General features: G+C 36.2%; 1 protein-coding gene across 1 annotated transcript in view; it reads left to right on the top strand.

The window, feature by feature from the left end:
* The window catches only part of LOC107743098 (OTU domain-containing protein 5-A-like), a 33,544-nt gene that overhangs the window by 2,055 nt on the left and 17,624 nt on the right, over window positions 1-13,865 (top strand). Inside the window, exon 3 of the mRNA XM_016556212.1 lies at window positions 2,016-2,109. Within this exon, the coding sequence (XP_016411698.1) occupies window positions 2,016-2,109 (94 nt within the window). The remainder of the gene's footprint in view (window positions 1-2,015; window positions 2,110-13,865) is intronic.

Genomic DNA, 13,865 nt, shown 5'->3' with positions numbered 1-13,865 from the left:
TAATTATATTTTCTCTATAGCGCCAGATCACAACAGAAGTAATTTAAAGTTACCTTTCTCTTATAGAACGTCTATACCTTGTTCTTTCATTAAGCAAACTAAATAGCCTTATGTTATTTATCTTATTTACATGACTGCATGTCATTTCGGTCTCTTAAGTTATGGTCGCGCTCTCTGCATCACGCACAGCGGAGTTCCACCCGATGCGCACACACACACACACACACACACACAAGTGAGCCCACTCCCACTAGTATTTGTAAATATTAAGCCGCAAAACGATTTATATATAAATATAAACAGAATTTGGTTACAATAAAACATAAGGTTGGAAAAATAAAACATTTCATAGGGCCCTAAACATGTAATATTTGTTAAACTTTTAATAAATTGATGTTAAATTGTTTAAGTTTCATGATTTTAATGAATTAGACATGCTTTTTGATTAATAAAATGTAATTTAACCATTAAAATTACATTTAAATTTATTAAAATGTAAATAAAATGTAAAGCCGTAAACCTAGGGGAAACACTGCATATGGTATATGTTTATCACGATATTCATTTATCTTTAATGGGGAAGGAAATGCTTTCCACATGCTAGTTAGACCTTGAGAAGGAATAAAAGCATAACAATTAAACTCCACTCATTTTATTTACTTATTTTTATTTACCTATTTTTCCCTACAATCCTTGTTTTCCATTTTTATTTATTTTGTTTGTCCATTTTATTCTGTGTCTAATGAAATGAAAGAATAAAACTTTAACAGTTTAATTAATATTCTAAGATGTAATCAAATGAAAATATAACAATTAATTAAAAAACATAGCATTTTAATTTTTTGTCACATAAGATGTTGCACAGCAGAACTGTATAAATTAAAACATGAATGAGAAAATGTCTTAGATATATAAATACCTTAGATTCGTTAAAATAATAATATTGAAAGTACAATGGGTTGCAAATTGTTCATGTTGACTGTAATGCTTTAACTATTGTGGCTCAAACATTGTTAGGTTTATACTTCAGATTAATCTTGAAATTCAAGAAATCTTAAAATATACTCATATAAATTTATAAACCCTTTGACTGTGAAATGATATACTGCCTGAAACATGACTTGGGTTTTCTAACATTTTTATCAGTTATTTCTAAGACTATTACATCGTTCTTGCAATTTCAATAAAACATTTCCTGTTAGACGGAGAGAGAGACAGATAATGAGATATTAGGCCTTTATATAGAGCTGTTTACTATTCATAACATCAATTTGTATGGATAATTCATCTTAGATTCCCAATGTAATATTTAGAATGGGTTTTCATTTTTGAATAGAATAATATTTGTGGTCAATATTACTTGAAGAGTTTTGTTATACAATACAAATTATTAGCAATCATGCTTCAAATTATTATTTTGAACCTGTTGTTTGTTTTAAATTTTAAGCTGCTAAAAAGTTGCAAACCACAGACCTTATTTTACTCAGAAATCTAAGACGCTATTCCAAAAACCCATTAGAATTTCCAGAGGGAACCAGTGGTTCAAATGCTAATTGTTATCTGGGTTTCAGGAGCACAGACGTAACTGGGTTACATTTCCCAAAAGCATCATAAGGCTAGATCGTAGAGACCATTGGTGTGATTATTTCTACGATCTTTTGAGAAACGCAACCCCTTCTCTTATTCGGACCTATCTTTGCTCACACAATGATCATTGTTTATAAATCATGTATAATGATTGAAGAAAATAGACATTATTGGTATCATCTGCAATTCATGTAGTCCAATTCATGATCCACCAAGTTTGGTAAATAAACATGACCTTGTTTGTCTATAGGAGTTTTGATGCTGCGGGTGCATAAAAATTTGAGCTTCTTTGTGATGCTCTTGACAACTTTAGATGCGCAAAATAAATGTTACCAACAATAACTTTCTCATTAGAAGTCTGTCTGTTTATCGAGCACATTATAATGAACTCCCACTGTGTCTTTTCTGAAATTCTGCCTCTGTTTCAGCAGGAACACTGGTTTGAAAAAGCACTCCAGGAAAAGAAAGGATTTGTCATCAAAAAAATGAAGGAAGATGGTGCCTGCCTCTTCAGAGCTGTTGGTGGGTACATTATTAACCACCTGATGTTCACTTGAAGTCAAAAGATTTAGTAGATGTTATCTAATTCATCTCTTGACCATCATCTAGAACTTGGGTGATTGTCATTTTCAGTTTGGCATAATGCTATCTATATGCACAGAAGACCTACTACTTTTGGTAAAATATGCAGTCGCAACAATACTGTATCTCACAATGCAATGTGCTTAACTTGACCTCCAATTTCCATTGTGACAAATTTAATGATAATATAATCTGTTTTGATTTGATGTTATCTTCTGTTAAAAATTTCGGGATCGGTAAGGTTTTTTAAATATTTTTGAAAGAAGTCTCTTATGCTCACTAAATCTGCATTCATTTGATTAAAAATACAGTAAAACAGTAATATTGTTAAATACAATTTTAAAATTATTATTTCTATTTGAATTTATTTTACAATTTTTTACTCATTACTTAGACATTTGTTCACAAAATTGCATTAAAAATGTAAAATAACCATTTTTTTTTTATTCCCAATTCACTGGCTAGATGCCACTTGTTGGATACATTTAGTGATACAGGGACAACAATGTAGAAAACTATTGCTTAAAGTGATTGTATGATTGCATAATGTGCTATTTTACATGCTATTTAAAAAAAATATAGTAATAGTTCACTGCACATGATGCATTAAGCTCAACATGAAATGAACATGGACTATTTTTAATTTCTTAATGCATGTTTATGATCTTATTCTGCTTGAGTCCACTGCCAACTTGCATTCAGAATATATTCTTGGTTTGTTATTGAAACTAATAGTAATGGTCAACCTTAGGCCTATCTATCTGGGGGAAGTCGTGGCCTAATGGTGGCCTAATGGTTAGAGAGTCGGACTCGTAACCCAAAGGTTGCGGGTTCGAGTCTCGTACCGGCAGGGATTGTAGGTGGGGGGAGTGAATGTACAGCGCTCTCTTCCACCTTCAATACTGCGACTGAGGTGCCCTTGAACCCCCAACTGCTCCCCGGGCGCTGCAGCAAAAAAATGGCTGGCCACTGCTCCGGGTGTGTGTTCACGGTGTGTGTGTGTTCACTGCTGTGTGTGTGCACTTTGGATGGGATAAATGCAGAGCACTAATTCCGAGTATGGGTCACCATATTTGGCCACATGTCACGTCACTTTCACTTTCATCTATATAACAGTAATGTACATGTGCCTGTTGAGTTTCTGAGCAGCTACCAGAACTTCCCTCTAGGTGGCGCTACTTATCAACATATCTGAAGTATTCGGCACTCTACTGTGTGACACCATATTATGAAAGCAGTGTTCTATTACACTTCAGTTTCAGCTTGTGTAATTCAGCTTTAAACCCCCAAATTCTGACTTTTGTTTTTGTTTCCTGAATACAATTCAACTTTCTGAAGTGGTGTCCACTACAGTGCACAGATATTTAAATGCCATTTTAACCATTCAGGGTGTGATGTTACACCCAAGCCACTGTGGCGTTCACCTTTGACCCTTTTTGACCCTTTCAACATAAATTCAACATGACTGATCAAAGTGGTACAGCAACAAGTACCCTTCATTTTTATTTAGGTATTATTAATGGTATTATTAATGTATTTCTTTGTAGTTTACTTTCTTAAACTGATAATGCACCTGGTTACTTTGGATGGATGCCATACATCAAAATATATACATATTTACTAGGATTTTTCTCTTAAAATATGTATCCACTGTCTCTGAAACCACCATTGAGTGGCATCTTACCCTGTTTCCTTTTTCATTCTCTCTTTCATGTCTCTGTTTCCTTCTCTTGCTCTTCTAATCTGTCTCCTTATCCTCTCTCTCTCTTGCACACACACATTCAGTTCATTAATCTTTTTCCTGTTTTCATTAATATACAGAGGTCCTTGTGTGCGTTTTACACAGGATTTGATAGACGGGCATGTGATGTGTTGACCTACATGAAGCGTTCCCATCAGGGACACTGTGCCACAGTTCTTGCACCGCAGGTGTGAAACTATCCATCTCCAAACAATCACTCGAGTCAAACAATACACGTTATATAACTGGCCCGATGGTAATAAGGTTCTCACAGTCAGTGGGATCATGATAACCCAGGGCAGGACAGTTTCATACAGGAGGCTGTTGATTTGACGTAATAGATATGAATGTGTATTAGATTATTGTGGAGACCATGTTGAATTATGACATTAGTCAAAGGTTCTTGCTTCTGAAATGTAGCTTTACATGTCTATTTTTTGAGTGATCTATCCTTTTAAGGCTGCACTAATGCTGTTTCATTTACAGAGAACCAAAGCAGTATCAAAACTGCTCCTTATAATGGGGGCTGAAGTGAGACTTCATATGTTTTAGTTCTGCTTTCAGAATTATGTTTATCGCACTGAATTTGGAATCGACACAGAGCAGCCTTAACTCAGATTGAACGCTTTTATTAAAAAAAAAAAAATCCTATTTTCCATGATTTGTCTATTTACTTATTATACTTATTTACTTATTAATATGAATTTAAGATTGTTCTCATCACATAATCAGTCCTGCCAACAAAGCAGCAACAAAACAGATCACTGCTATCAGATTTTGCCCTTATTTTCCTGGTCAACCTCTTTGTTTTGTTGCTGTTTTGGTTCTCACATTATGAAAAGGTAGGTCAGGAGAGCAATGTTTATTTCCCATGATTATCTCTATTATAATCCTGTTATCCCATGTCTAAACAACCTGACATTATTTACTGCTCAACAGTTTGGACTTGGTGATTTTTAAAAATGGTTCGAAAGAAGTCTTACCAACACTTATAAGTGCTTACCAAGACTGCATTTATCTGATCAAAATACAGTAAAAACAGTAATATTATTAAATATGATTACAATTTAAAACAGCTGTTTTATCTTTCAGTATATTTTAAAATGAAATTTATTCCTCTGATGCAAAGCTGAATTTTCAGCATCATTCCTCCACTCTTCAGTGTCACATGATCCTTCAGAAATCATTGTAATATGCTGATTTGCTGCTCAAGAAACATTTATCATTATTATTCATGTTGAAAACGTTTGTGCTGCTTCATATTTTGGTGGAAATCATGAAACATCCTTTTTTTAGGATTCTTTGATGAATAGAAATTTCAAAGAACTGCATTTATTTGAAATAGAAATCTTTTATAACATTATAAATGTCTTTGTCACTTTTATAGATTTAATGCATAAAAAAAAAAACGTAATGACCCCAGACTTTTGAATGTTGAAACAGTTTTTTGCAACTCATAGTTTAGTGGTAATCTGCTCGATGTAGAAAGCTTCACTAATAAGAGAATAGCATTTTGAAGAATAACATGATTTCTGCATGTCACCTTCAACCCTGTATGACTCTGGATTTTGTAATAATTCAGTTTCCTTTGTTCAGCACAGCCAAACCTGACATTCATAGTTCATAGTTTGCAGTAAGGAGGCTCATAGCGCTAGCGTGCAAATGCTTATGCTATGTTTGCAAATTGGTTTGCAAATGATTTTCCAAGGTATTTTATCTCACAGAGGTTTATATCCTGAGGACTATTCAATGGTAATTTGTGGTGGTGTTGTAGTTGAAAGCCAGTTGAATGTTTGGACAAACCTTCTTATTCTTTATTAGTACTGTATTCCATCCATCTTATATTTTATCCACTGGACATTCTTGAAAAACTTTGTGAGCTGCATCCTAGGAAGCTTTTAAACAGTATTGAAGGATTGTGCATACAGTGCTGCACATTTATGGACCGCTTTTTTCAGTATCAAGCCTAAAGTTTGTTTTACATTTATGCATTTATATCCAAAGCGACTTACAATAGAAGAACAGAAGAAAAGAAATGCACATGTGCATATAATTTATATTCGTCTACAAAACTACATTCAAGCAGAAGGCTTTAGACTATTTAAGATCACGAGAAACAGATTATGTCCAAACATTCAACAGGTAAATATCAACCCAATTGTCGTGAATTAAGGAGAATAAGTGGAAATAATGAGTGTCCGCTGATCAGAGTTTCTGATCAGACCCATAACGTTTCACCGCATCATGGTGGAGTATGTTTCATTTTTACAGAAAATGAGCACTAATATAATATGGACACATGCTTACACAGACACCTGTGTCTTCTGTTTGATAGTGAGAATTCTGCCCCTGCGGTTTCAGTTTTGCTATTACAAAGAAAAACTTTCAAAAGGTTTCGTGGTTTCACACATTAGCTGTTTGATTGGCTGAAACGAGTTGAATCCACCAATCTACAATGTTCAACAACTGTTGTAATGTCCCGCTTTAGTGTGTTTTTTTTAGAGCCACGGCTTAATTTTAAAAACAGTTTTGTTGTGAATCACTAAGTCTGAATCACCACATCCTGGCGAAAACTTTGCAGGTATTCTGTGCTGCAGTAATTGTTGTGCAGGGTTTCGTGTTGGGAATGCGCTTCTCCTTTATGATACGTGGGAAACGGTGTCATGTGTTAGATCCCTGCCCTAGCTCCCAGCATTCGCTCTCCTTTCCAGTGCTGCTCTGCTGGTTATCCAGAGCACCGCCCCTCTTTCCAGAGCTCGACCTGGTCTTTAGTGAACGGGGAAGCAGTTGACACCATTACCAACACACACACTGGCTGTTTACTCTCAGGAGTGGGGTGACCTGACCCAGCCAGCTAAACAAACACTAATTAGGCTCTTCAAAACAGTTTAACCAATGTAGTTTCCCAACTTTGACCGTCAATAGCTCAGCTGTCCGATGTGAATATGCTTGTCCGAAATCAGGGAGAACAGAAACAGGTGAGGAGTAATCAAGGATAATTAATAGAATACCGCAGAGATAAATAAACATAATCAGGACAGGAACTGGAAGGAAACCAAATAAGGGCATACAGAAACAGGAGGCAGGAACAGAGGGAAAACAAAACAAAAACAGACCATAAACGTGACATTACGCCCCTCTCCCGAAAGGCGCGTCCCGCACCGTAACAATTCCACCAGGGCAGTGCAGGCAGCTCGGAAGGCCATGGCGGAGCAGGGAGCTCTCCGTGGGCTTAACTCAGGAACTGGAGCCCTCACTGGGCTAAACTCAGGAACAGGAGCCCACACTGGAGCGAGCTCTGGGGCTGGAGCCCACAGTCCCTTCCTCCGCAATCTCCTCTTTTGGGCTGAGGAGAGGGAGATGACTGGCGGTCTTGACAGCGGAGAGGCCGGCGAACTTGAGTGCTGAACGGCCGGCAGGCTTTACATCGGAGCGGCCGGTGGGCTTGACTTCGGCGCGACCGGCGGGCTGGAGAGAGCCGCTGCCGGCGGGCTTGACTGAGGAACGGCTGGCGGGCTTGCGTGAGCCGCGGCCGGCAGGATTGAGTGATGAACGGCCGGCGGGCTTGAGTGAGCTGCGGCCGGCGGGCTTGACTGAGGATCGGCTGGCAGACTTGACTGATGAGCGGCCGGCGGACTCGCAGTACTCGCGAGGATCCCGCAGAATTCCCACGCTTACTCCATGAAAGGGAGATCTCAGTACGCTAAGGCAGAAAAACGAGTGGCGACTTCCATGCCGTGGGAAGAAAAAAACAAGAAAACAAAAGACTTTCAAAACCGAAAAAACAAAACGAGGAGAAGGGGCGCCACTTACTGTATTGGTTCGGTATTCTGTCACAGTTGCCTTCTGTGGTGAAACGAAGAACGAGGAGACGTGGGATAAACTCAAAGTAAATGTCTTTAATCATTCAAGACGGGGTAAAACAAGGCAGGCAGAGACACACAGGAAACACAACATCGACGTTCAATACCGGACCAGGCAAACTTAGAAACACAGGGCTTATAAACACATGAAATGCAATCAGGGAAAACAGAAACAGGTGAGGAGTAATCAAGGATAATTAATAGAACACCGCAGAGATAGATAAACATAATTAGGACAGGAACTGGAAGGAAACCAAATAAGGGCATACAGAAACAGGAGGCAGGAACAGAGGGAAAACAAAACAAAAACAGACCATAAACGTGACCGCTTGATGGTTACTAGGATGTTGTTATCATTTACTAAAACTAGCAGTGTTGTTATTGTTAACTAAAACTATTAAAAATAGTTTTTGGTAAATAAAATGAAGCTGAAATGAAATATAAATATTAGATGAAAAAAAAAAAAAACCTTGTTATTTCAGTTCATATTTCAGTTATTTTAAGTAAACTAAAATTAATAAAACTACCTACTGCTAACTACTGCAATAAAAATACATTAAATAGAAATATTTAAAAAAAACAGAACCTAGTGAAAATGACAAAACCACATATCAAAAATACTAAAATTTAAATGAAAACCAATAATATATAAAATAAAAGCCTATTCAAAATATGAATAAATACTATATCAACAGTATATAAATACTAAAATAGAACTGTTGGAGGTGGTTGGTGATCTCTAGATACGGTTCAGGTGCTCAGTCAGTTTGTTTATTTTTTCAAATCGCTAATCATAAATATCAGCAATAGTAAAAGCGATGTTTGCCTTTGCAAACACCACTAATAAATGCAATTGTTTATTGAACAGCCTCACCTGAAGCAATACTAACCTCTGCCTCACATGGCTGAATCTGTATATGAAAATCCCCATCATATGCAAAGCGCATTCCAATGTAAGCCCTGTTTATTTTCCCTTGAATGCCCTGCGGGATCTCTTCCAGATACCTGCTTCTGTGGTAAACAAAGCTGTCTGTACCCTGCCATGAACCTCTGACAGACAGCTCGGCTGCATTCCTCTCATTTTGCAGTTTGTCATCTTGTTGTGATTGTAGAGCAGATGCCACAAATGCCATAACATGATTTGACGGAGCGGGAAACGAGAAGGTGTGACTGAAATTCCTTTCTCCCAGAATCATTGGTGGCGTCTACCCACCTTGGCCTTGTGTAAAGGATCGTTCACCCCAAAATGACTTTCATTGTATGCATAGGAAACACACTAAAGTGGTGTCCCAAATAACGTACTGTACACTGTGCACTTATGTGATGCATTGTGTACCCAACCATCTACTTGAATTTTATAAGGGTGTTATGTCCTCCAGCATCAGAGTCTGATAGTCTTTCCTCTTTTTTATGTCAGGAAAACTGCTACAGTTGAGTTTATGAAATGTCAAAAATTCCACACTTCATTTTTTTTTGTTAATTAAGCACATCATCCGGATATTTGAAGTGCACTTTTAATTTGACCATACTATTTATACTACAAAATGGCAAAGAATAATGCCCAAGTATGTGAATTGGTGCACACCTATAGTCATGCAGGTTTGAAACGATGTTAGGTTGAGTTAATGGTGATAGAATTTTCATTTATAGGTGAATTATTATCTTAAAGGGGTCATATGATGCAATTTAAATTTTTCCTTTCTTTTTGGAGTGTTACAAGCTCTTGGTGCATAAAGAAGATCTGTAAAGTTGCAAAGACTAAAGTCTCAAATCCAAAGAGATATTCTTTATAAAAGTTAAGAGTCAACCACGCCTACCTAAAACGGCTCGTTCTAACACGCCCCCACATGTCTACGTCACGATGTGGGAAGATTTGCATAACGCCGCCCAAATGTTCACGCAAAGAAAGAAGGCGTAACTTTTATTCTCGCTGTAATATTGTTGTTGCCGCCGCTGCCATGTCGTGAAGGCGCTGTGTGTTTCGTTGTGAAAGCGAAACTACTTTGTTTGGCCTTCCAAAAGAGGACGATATCCGCTGATATTAGTTGATCTGTGCTGGTCGCTGAGGAAATACATCAACTTCGTGCTGAGCTTTGTAAAAATCGACGCGTTTCAGGAAGGCGGGGCATAGAGGAGAAACAATAATGTACAGTATGTGGAAAATAATGTGTTTTTTTAACCTTAAACCGCATAAACACATTTCATTACACCAAATACACAAAATAATGTTCTTTTTAGCAACATCATATGACCCCTTTAAACTCCACTACTGAATGTACATGATATGGACATTTTCTTATAAAACTTGGAAGTAATGAATTTTAAGCTTACATACAGTAAATCTTCAAATCAGTCACAAGAAGGTCAACGCACTGGATATTTGTGAACATGAAATGTGAAAAGCATAGGTCAGCTTTCAACTATCTGGTCCAGCATAGTATTCGACTCCCGGACATCATGTACTGTGGCTTTGTGGCAAACATGGAGCAAAGTTTGAAGCCATGCTGGAATCAAGGGTTGCTAGTAGATTCCTTGTCATAACATTGATCGACCCCTTCTAGGACAGGAAAGTACAGGTTTCAACATAAGCACCGCTCACGTAACGTCTTTTTATAGTGCTTGGTTTCTATGAGACGGGAAATGGTCTAGAACTTGAGGATGTTGACTAGTTTGATCCAGCATAAACCAGCAAATCTGACAATGAGCTGTAGAGCAAAAGTCAAGGAGCATATTTTGATTGATCTATCGCAAATGTTGTTTATAATGTCCGTTTAACCGAAAACCGTTTTGAAACTCAGTTGTAAAATGGTTTCAATCACTTGACTTGCAGACGGTGGTTGTGATAAGACCGTCTGCACCCTTTTACTTAGTTTTCTCGTGAACTTTTGCACATCTGGAAGGCAGATGCTCAACAAGTCTCTCCAACTTTCACCTAGACACCACCAAGAGCTGCATCTTCTCTTGCCAATGTACAGAAAACATTGTCATCACCATCTCTTGGCGTCATTTCTTACAAAACCAAGCTGTTGATGAAATCGTATAGACACATAAGTCTGGAGTTTACGCTTGGTTTTCAGTGGTCCTCTATGACCTGCATGGAGTGTTCCAGTAGACAGCATGCCTGGTTGCAATACAGTCTCGTGAGCATGAATGAGTGTATTTGACCGTCTGTGTGGAACTATCTGGAGCAATAGTAAGCTCTGTGTTACTCAACACCCTCATGATCACCGGCTGGCTCTAATGTAACTCAGTTCAGTACGTACATAAGCCATTATTCGATATCTAACTGTACTTCCTTAGCTATGGAAAGCACAGGGTGTACTTTAAAAATAAATTTTTGATCTGATCCCCCAATGCGCTTGAGAATCAATATGCATTGATCTATACGATCATAATCTCAAATTCATAGTGTATTGGCTCCACAGATAAGTGAACAGAACACACGGTCAATAAGGCCGTTGAGTGGAGTTACCTTTGGGCCTGCTGTAACTGGTGCCTGTTTTTAGAGTACTGCATCGATTAATTTGTTTGAAGAGCATGTTTACTGATCGGCTGTCGAGGTGGACGTGGCTTGTCAGATGATCTTGTGAGCATTTGAAGTCAAGGAGCATACGAGAGTGCAGGTCAGAGCGGTGACCTCAGCTCTTTCTGGATGAACTCTGCAACTCATGTTCCACACAGTCATATTTGGACACAGGGCATCAAGGTTTATCCTTTTAATCCCAAATTTTTCCCAGACATGAAAATATCCAAATGATGTGTCATTAGTAACCCTTTGAAATAATCAATAATTATCAAATAATAATTTTTTGAATTTTTTGGAAAAGTGTGTGAAAAATTGTGTTTTATGGTTGGTCTCAATTGTGACCGGTGGGATAATGTGTGTACTGAATTAACATATTTCTGTAGTCATAAAAATTGTTATATATCTTAGCCACATTCATGATCACATTCAAGGGTCACTATTATGCATAAAAAACCCTTATACAACATTGATAGGTATACTGCGATAAAAGACAAAAAAATACAACCATCAACGTTTTTCAATATTGTTACTTTTTGTCAAATATATCATCAAATTTTTGTATTAGTGCTACCAGTATTTCAACATCAATATTGTACATTTTTTGTAACATTTGAACTTTTAATTTAGTGCAATATTTTGTCATTGCAACATTTTAGTGTAATTTTCACTAACAACTGCAATTGGATTTATATTGTATACCTAAGTTCACTGTTATCCCACCGGTCACTATTGTGACCATCAAGATGTTTACTCATTCTGTGACCACACTCAACAAAACTGAATATATGTGAATTCATATATTAATACTAGACACCTTAAAGAAAATGTGTACAAAAAATCTTTGTCATATCTTTGTTAACATACTTTACTAGCCTTTCATTTTGGAGCTTTGATGCTGCCATCATCTTCTCAATGTGCCGAACAGGAAATAAACTGCTCTGGTCATGTGACAATTTGCACTAATCACGTGAAACTGCACATATTTGATTGAGACCCTTTATTTTTTCCATATTTACAGGAAGTGCACTAAAACATCAGTCAGTAAGGATTTTAGAGCTTAACAAATGGAAACCTTTTTTACGGTCACTATTGTGACCAGTGGGATTAAATGGGTTAATGAAGTAACTATAGTAAAAATATCTAAGTCAAGTCATACCTGTTTGCATCATGAAGCAATTGTGAAATAGCTACATGAATAGGTCACCCAAAAATTACAATTCTGTCATATTTACTTGAGTTCATGTTAAATCTGTGTGACTTCTGTAACATATAAGGTGGATTTTGATGAGCATTCTGGCCATGCTTTTCTATATAATGATGAATATGAATGAGTGCTGGGCTTTCAGGCTTTAAAATGGCAAAAAAGTACTCAAGTCTTATATAAGCTTTTCTTTTGATGTGTACAATATATTCCAGTTCTTCTAAAGTCTTCTAAAGCTTTGTGTCAGGAGTAGACTTAAATTTAAGCCATTATTTACTGATGATCATTGCCGCTTTTAACCATTTTGAATAGATCATTGAGTCAATCTGATTTGTGAACTGGATCAAGTCATTCAATTAAAAGATCTGACTGAAAAGAATGACTCTTTTATAAATTAGACATGACACTATAGTGCATATATATATATATATATATATTTATATATATGGTATAACCCTATAGGGTTGATTTTACATGAATGATGAATTAAATTATCAGTCTGTTTCTTACAAAAAAATCATACAACTTAAAATATATATGTATAGAGAGAGAGAGATAAATATATACACTACCGGTCAAAAGTTTGGGATCAGAACAATTTTTAATGTTTTTTACAAGAGTTTCTTATGCTCATCAAGGCTGCATTTATTTGATCAAAAATACAGGAAAAAATGTAATATTGTGAAATATTATTATGATGTAAAATAAAGTTTTTTTTTCTATTTTAATATACATTAAAATCTGATTTATTCCTGTGATGCAAAGCTGAATTTTCAGCATCATTACTCCAGTCTTCAGTGTCTCATGATCCTTCAGAAATTATTCTAATATGCTGATTTTTTTATCAGTGCTGGAAACTGTTGTGCTGCTTAATATATTTTTGGAACCTGTGATACTTTTTTCAGGATTCTTTTATGTATAAAAAGTTAAAAAGAAGAGCATTTATTTAAATTTTTTTTTTTTTTCTAACAATATACACTACAGTTCAAAAGTTTGGGGTCAGTAAATATTTATTATTTCTTTTTTTGAAAGAAATTAAAACTTTTAAGCAGCAAGGATGTGTTAAATTGTTAAGAAGTGATAGCAAATATTTATATTGTTAGAAAAGATTTATATTTTGAATAAATGCTGTTCTTTTTAACTCTTTATTCATCAAAGAATCCTAAAAAAAAGTATCGCAGTTTCCAAAAAAATATTGTGCAGCACAACTGTTGATAATTCTGATAATAAATCAGCATATTAGAATGATTTCTGAAGATCATGAGACACTTTATACTGGAGTAATGGCTGATGGAAATTCAGCTTTGCATCACAGAAATAAATTATATTTTAAAGGATATTAAAATAGAAACCATTATTTTATAT

Source organism: Sinocyclocheilus rhinocerous, unplaced genomic scaffold (genome assembly GCF_001515625.1).
Source record: "Sinocyclocheilus rhinocerous isolate Xijiao unplaced genomic scaffold, SAMN03320098_v1.1 scaffold797, whole genome shotgun sequence".
Lineage (NCBI taxonomy): Eukaryota > Metazoa > Chordata > Actinopteri > Cypriniformes > Cyprinidae > Sinocyclocheilus > Sinocyclocheilus rhinocerous.
This window is presented reverse-complemented; position numbering and strand designations above follow the sequence as displayed.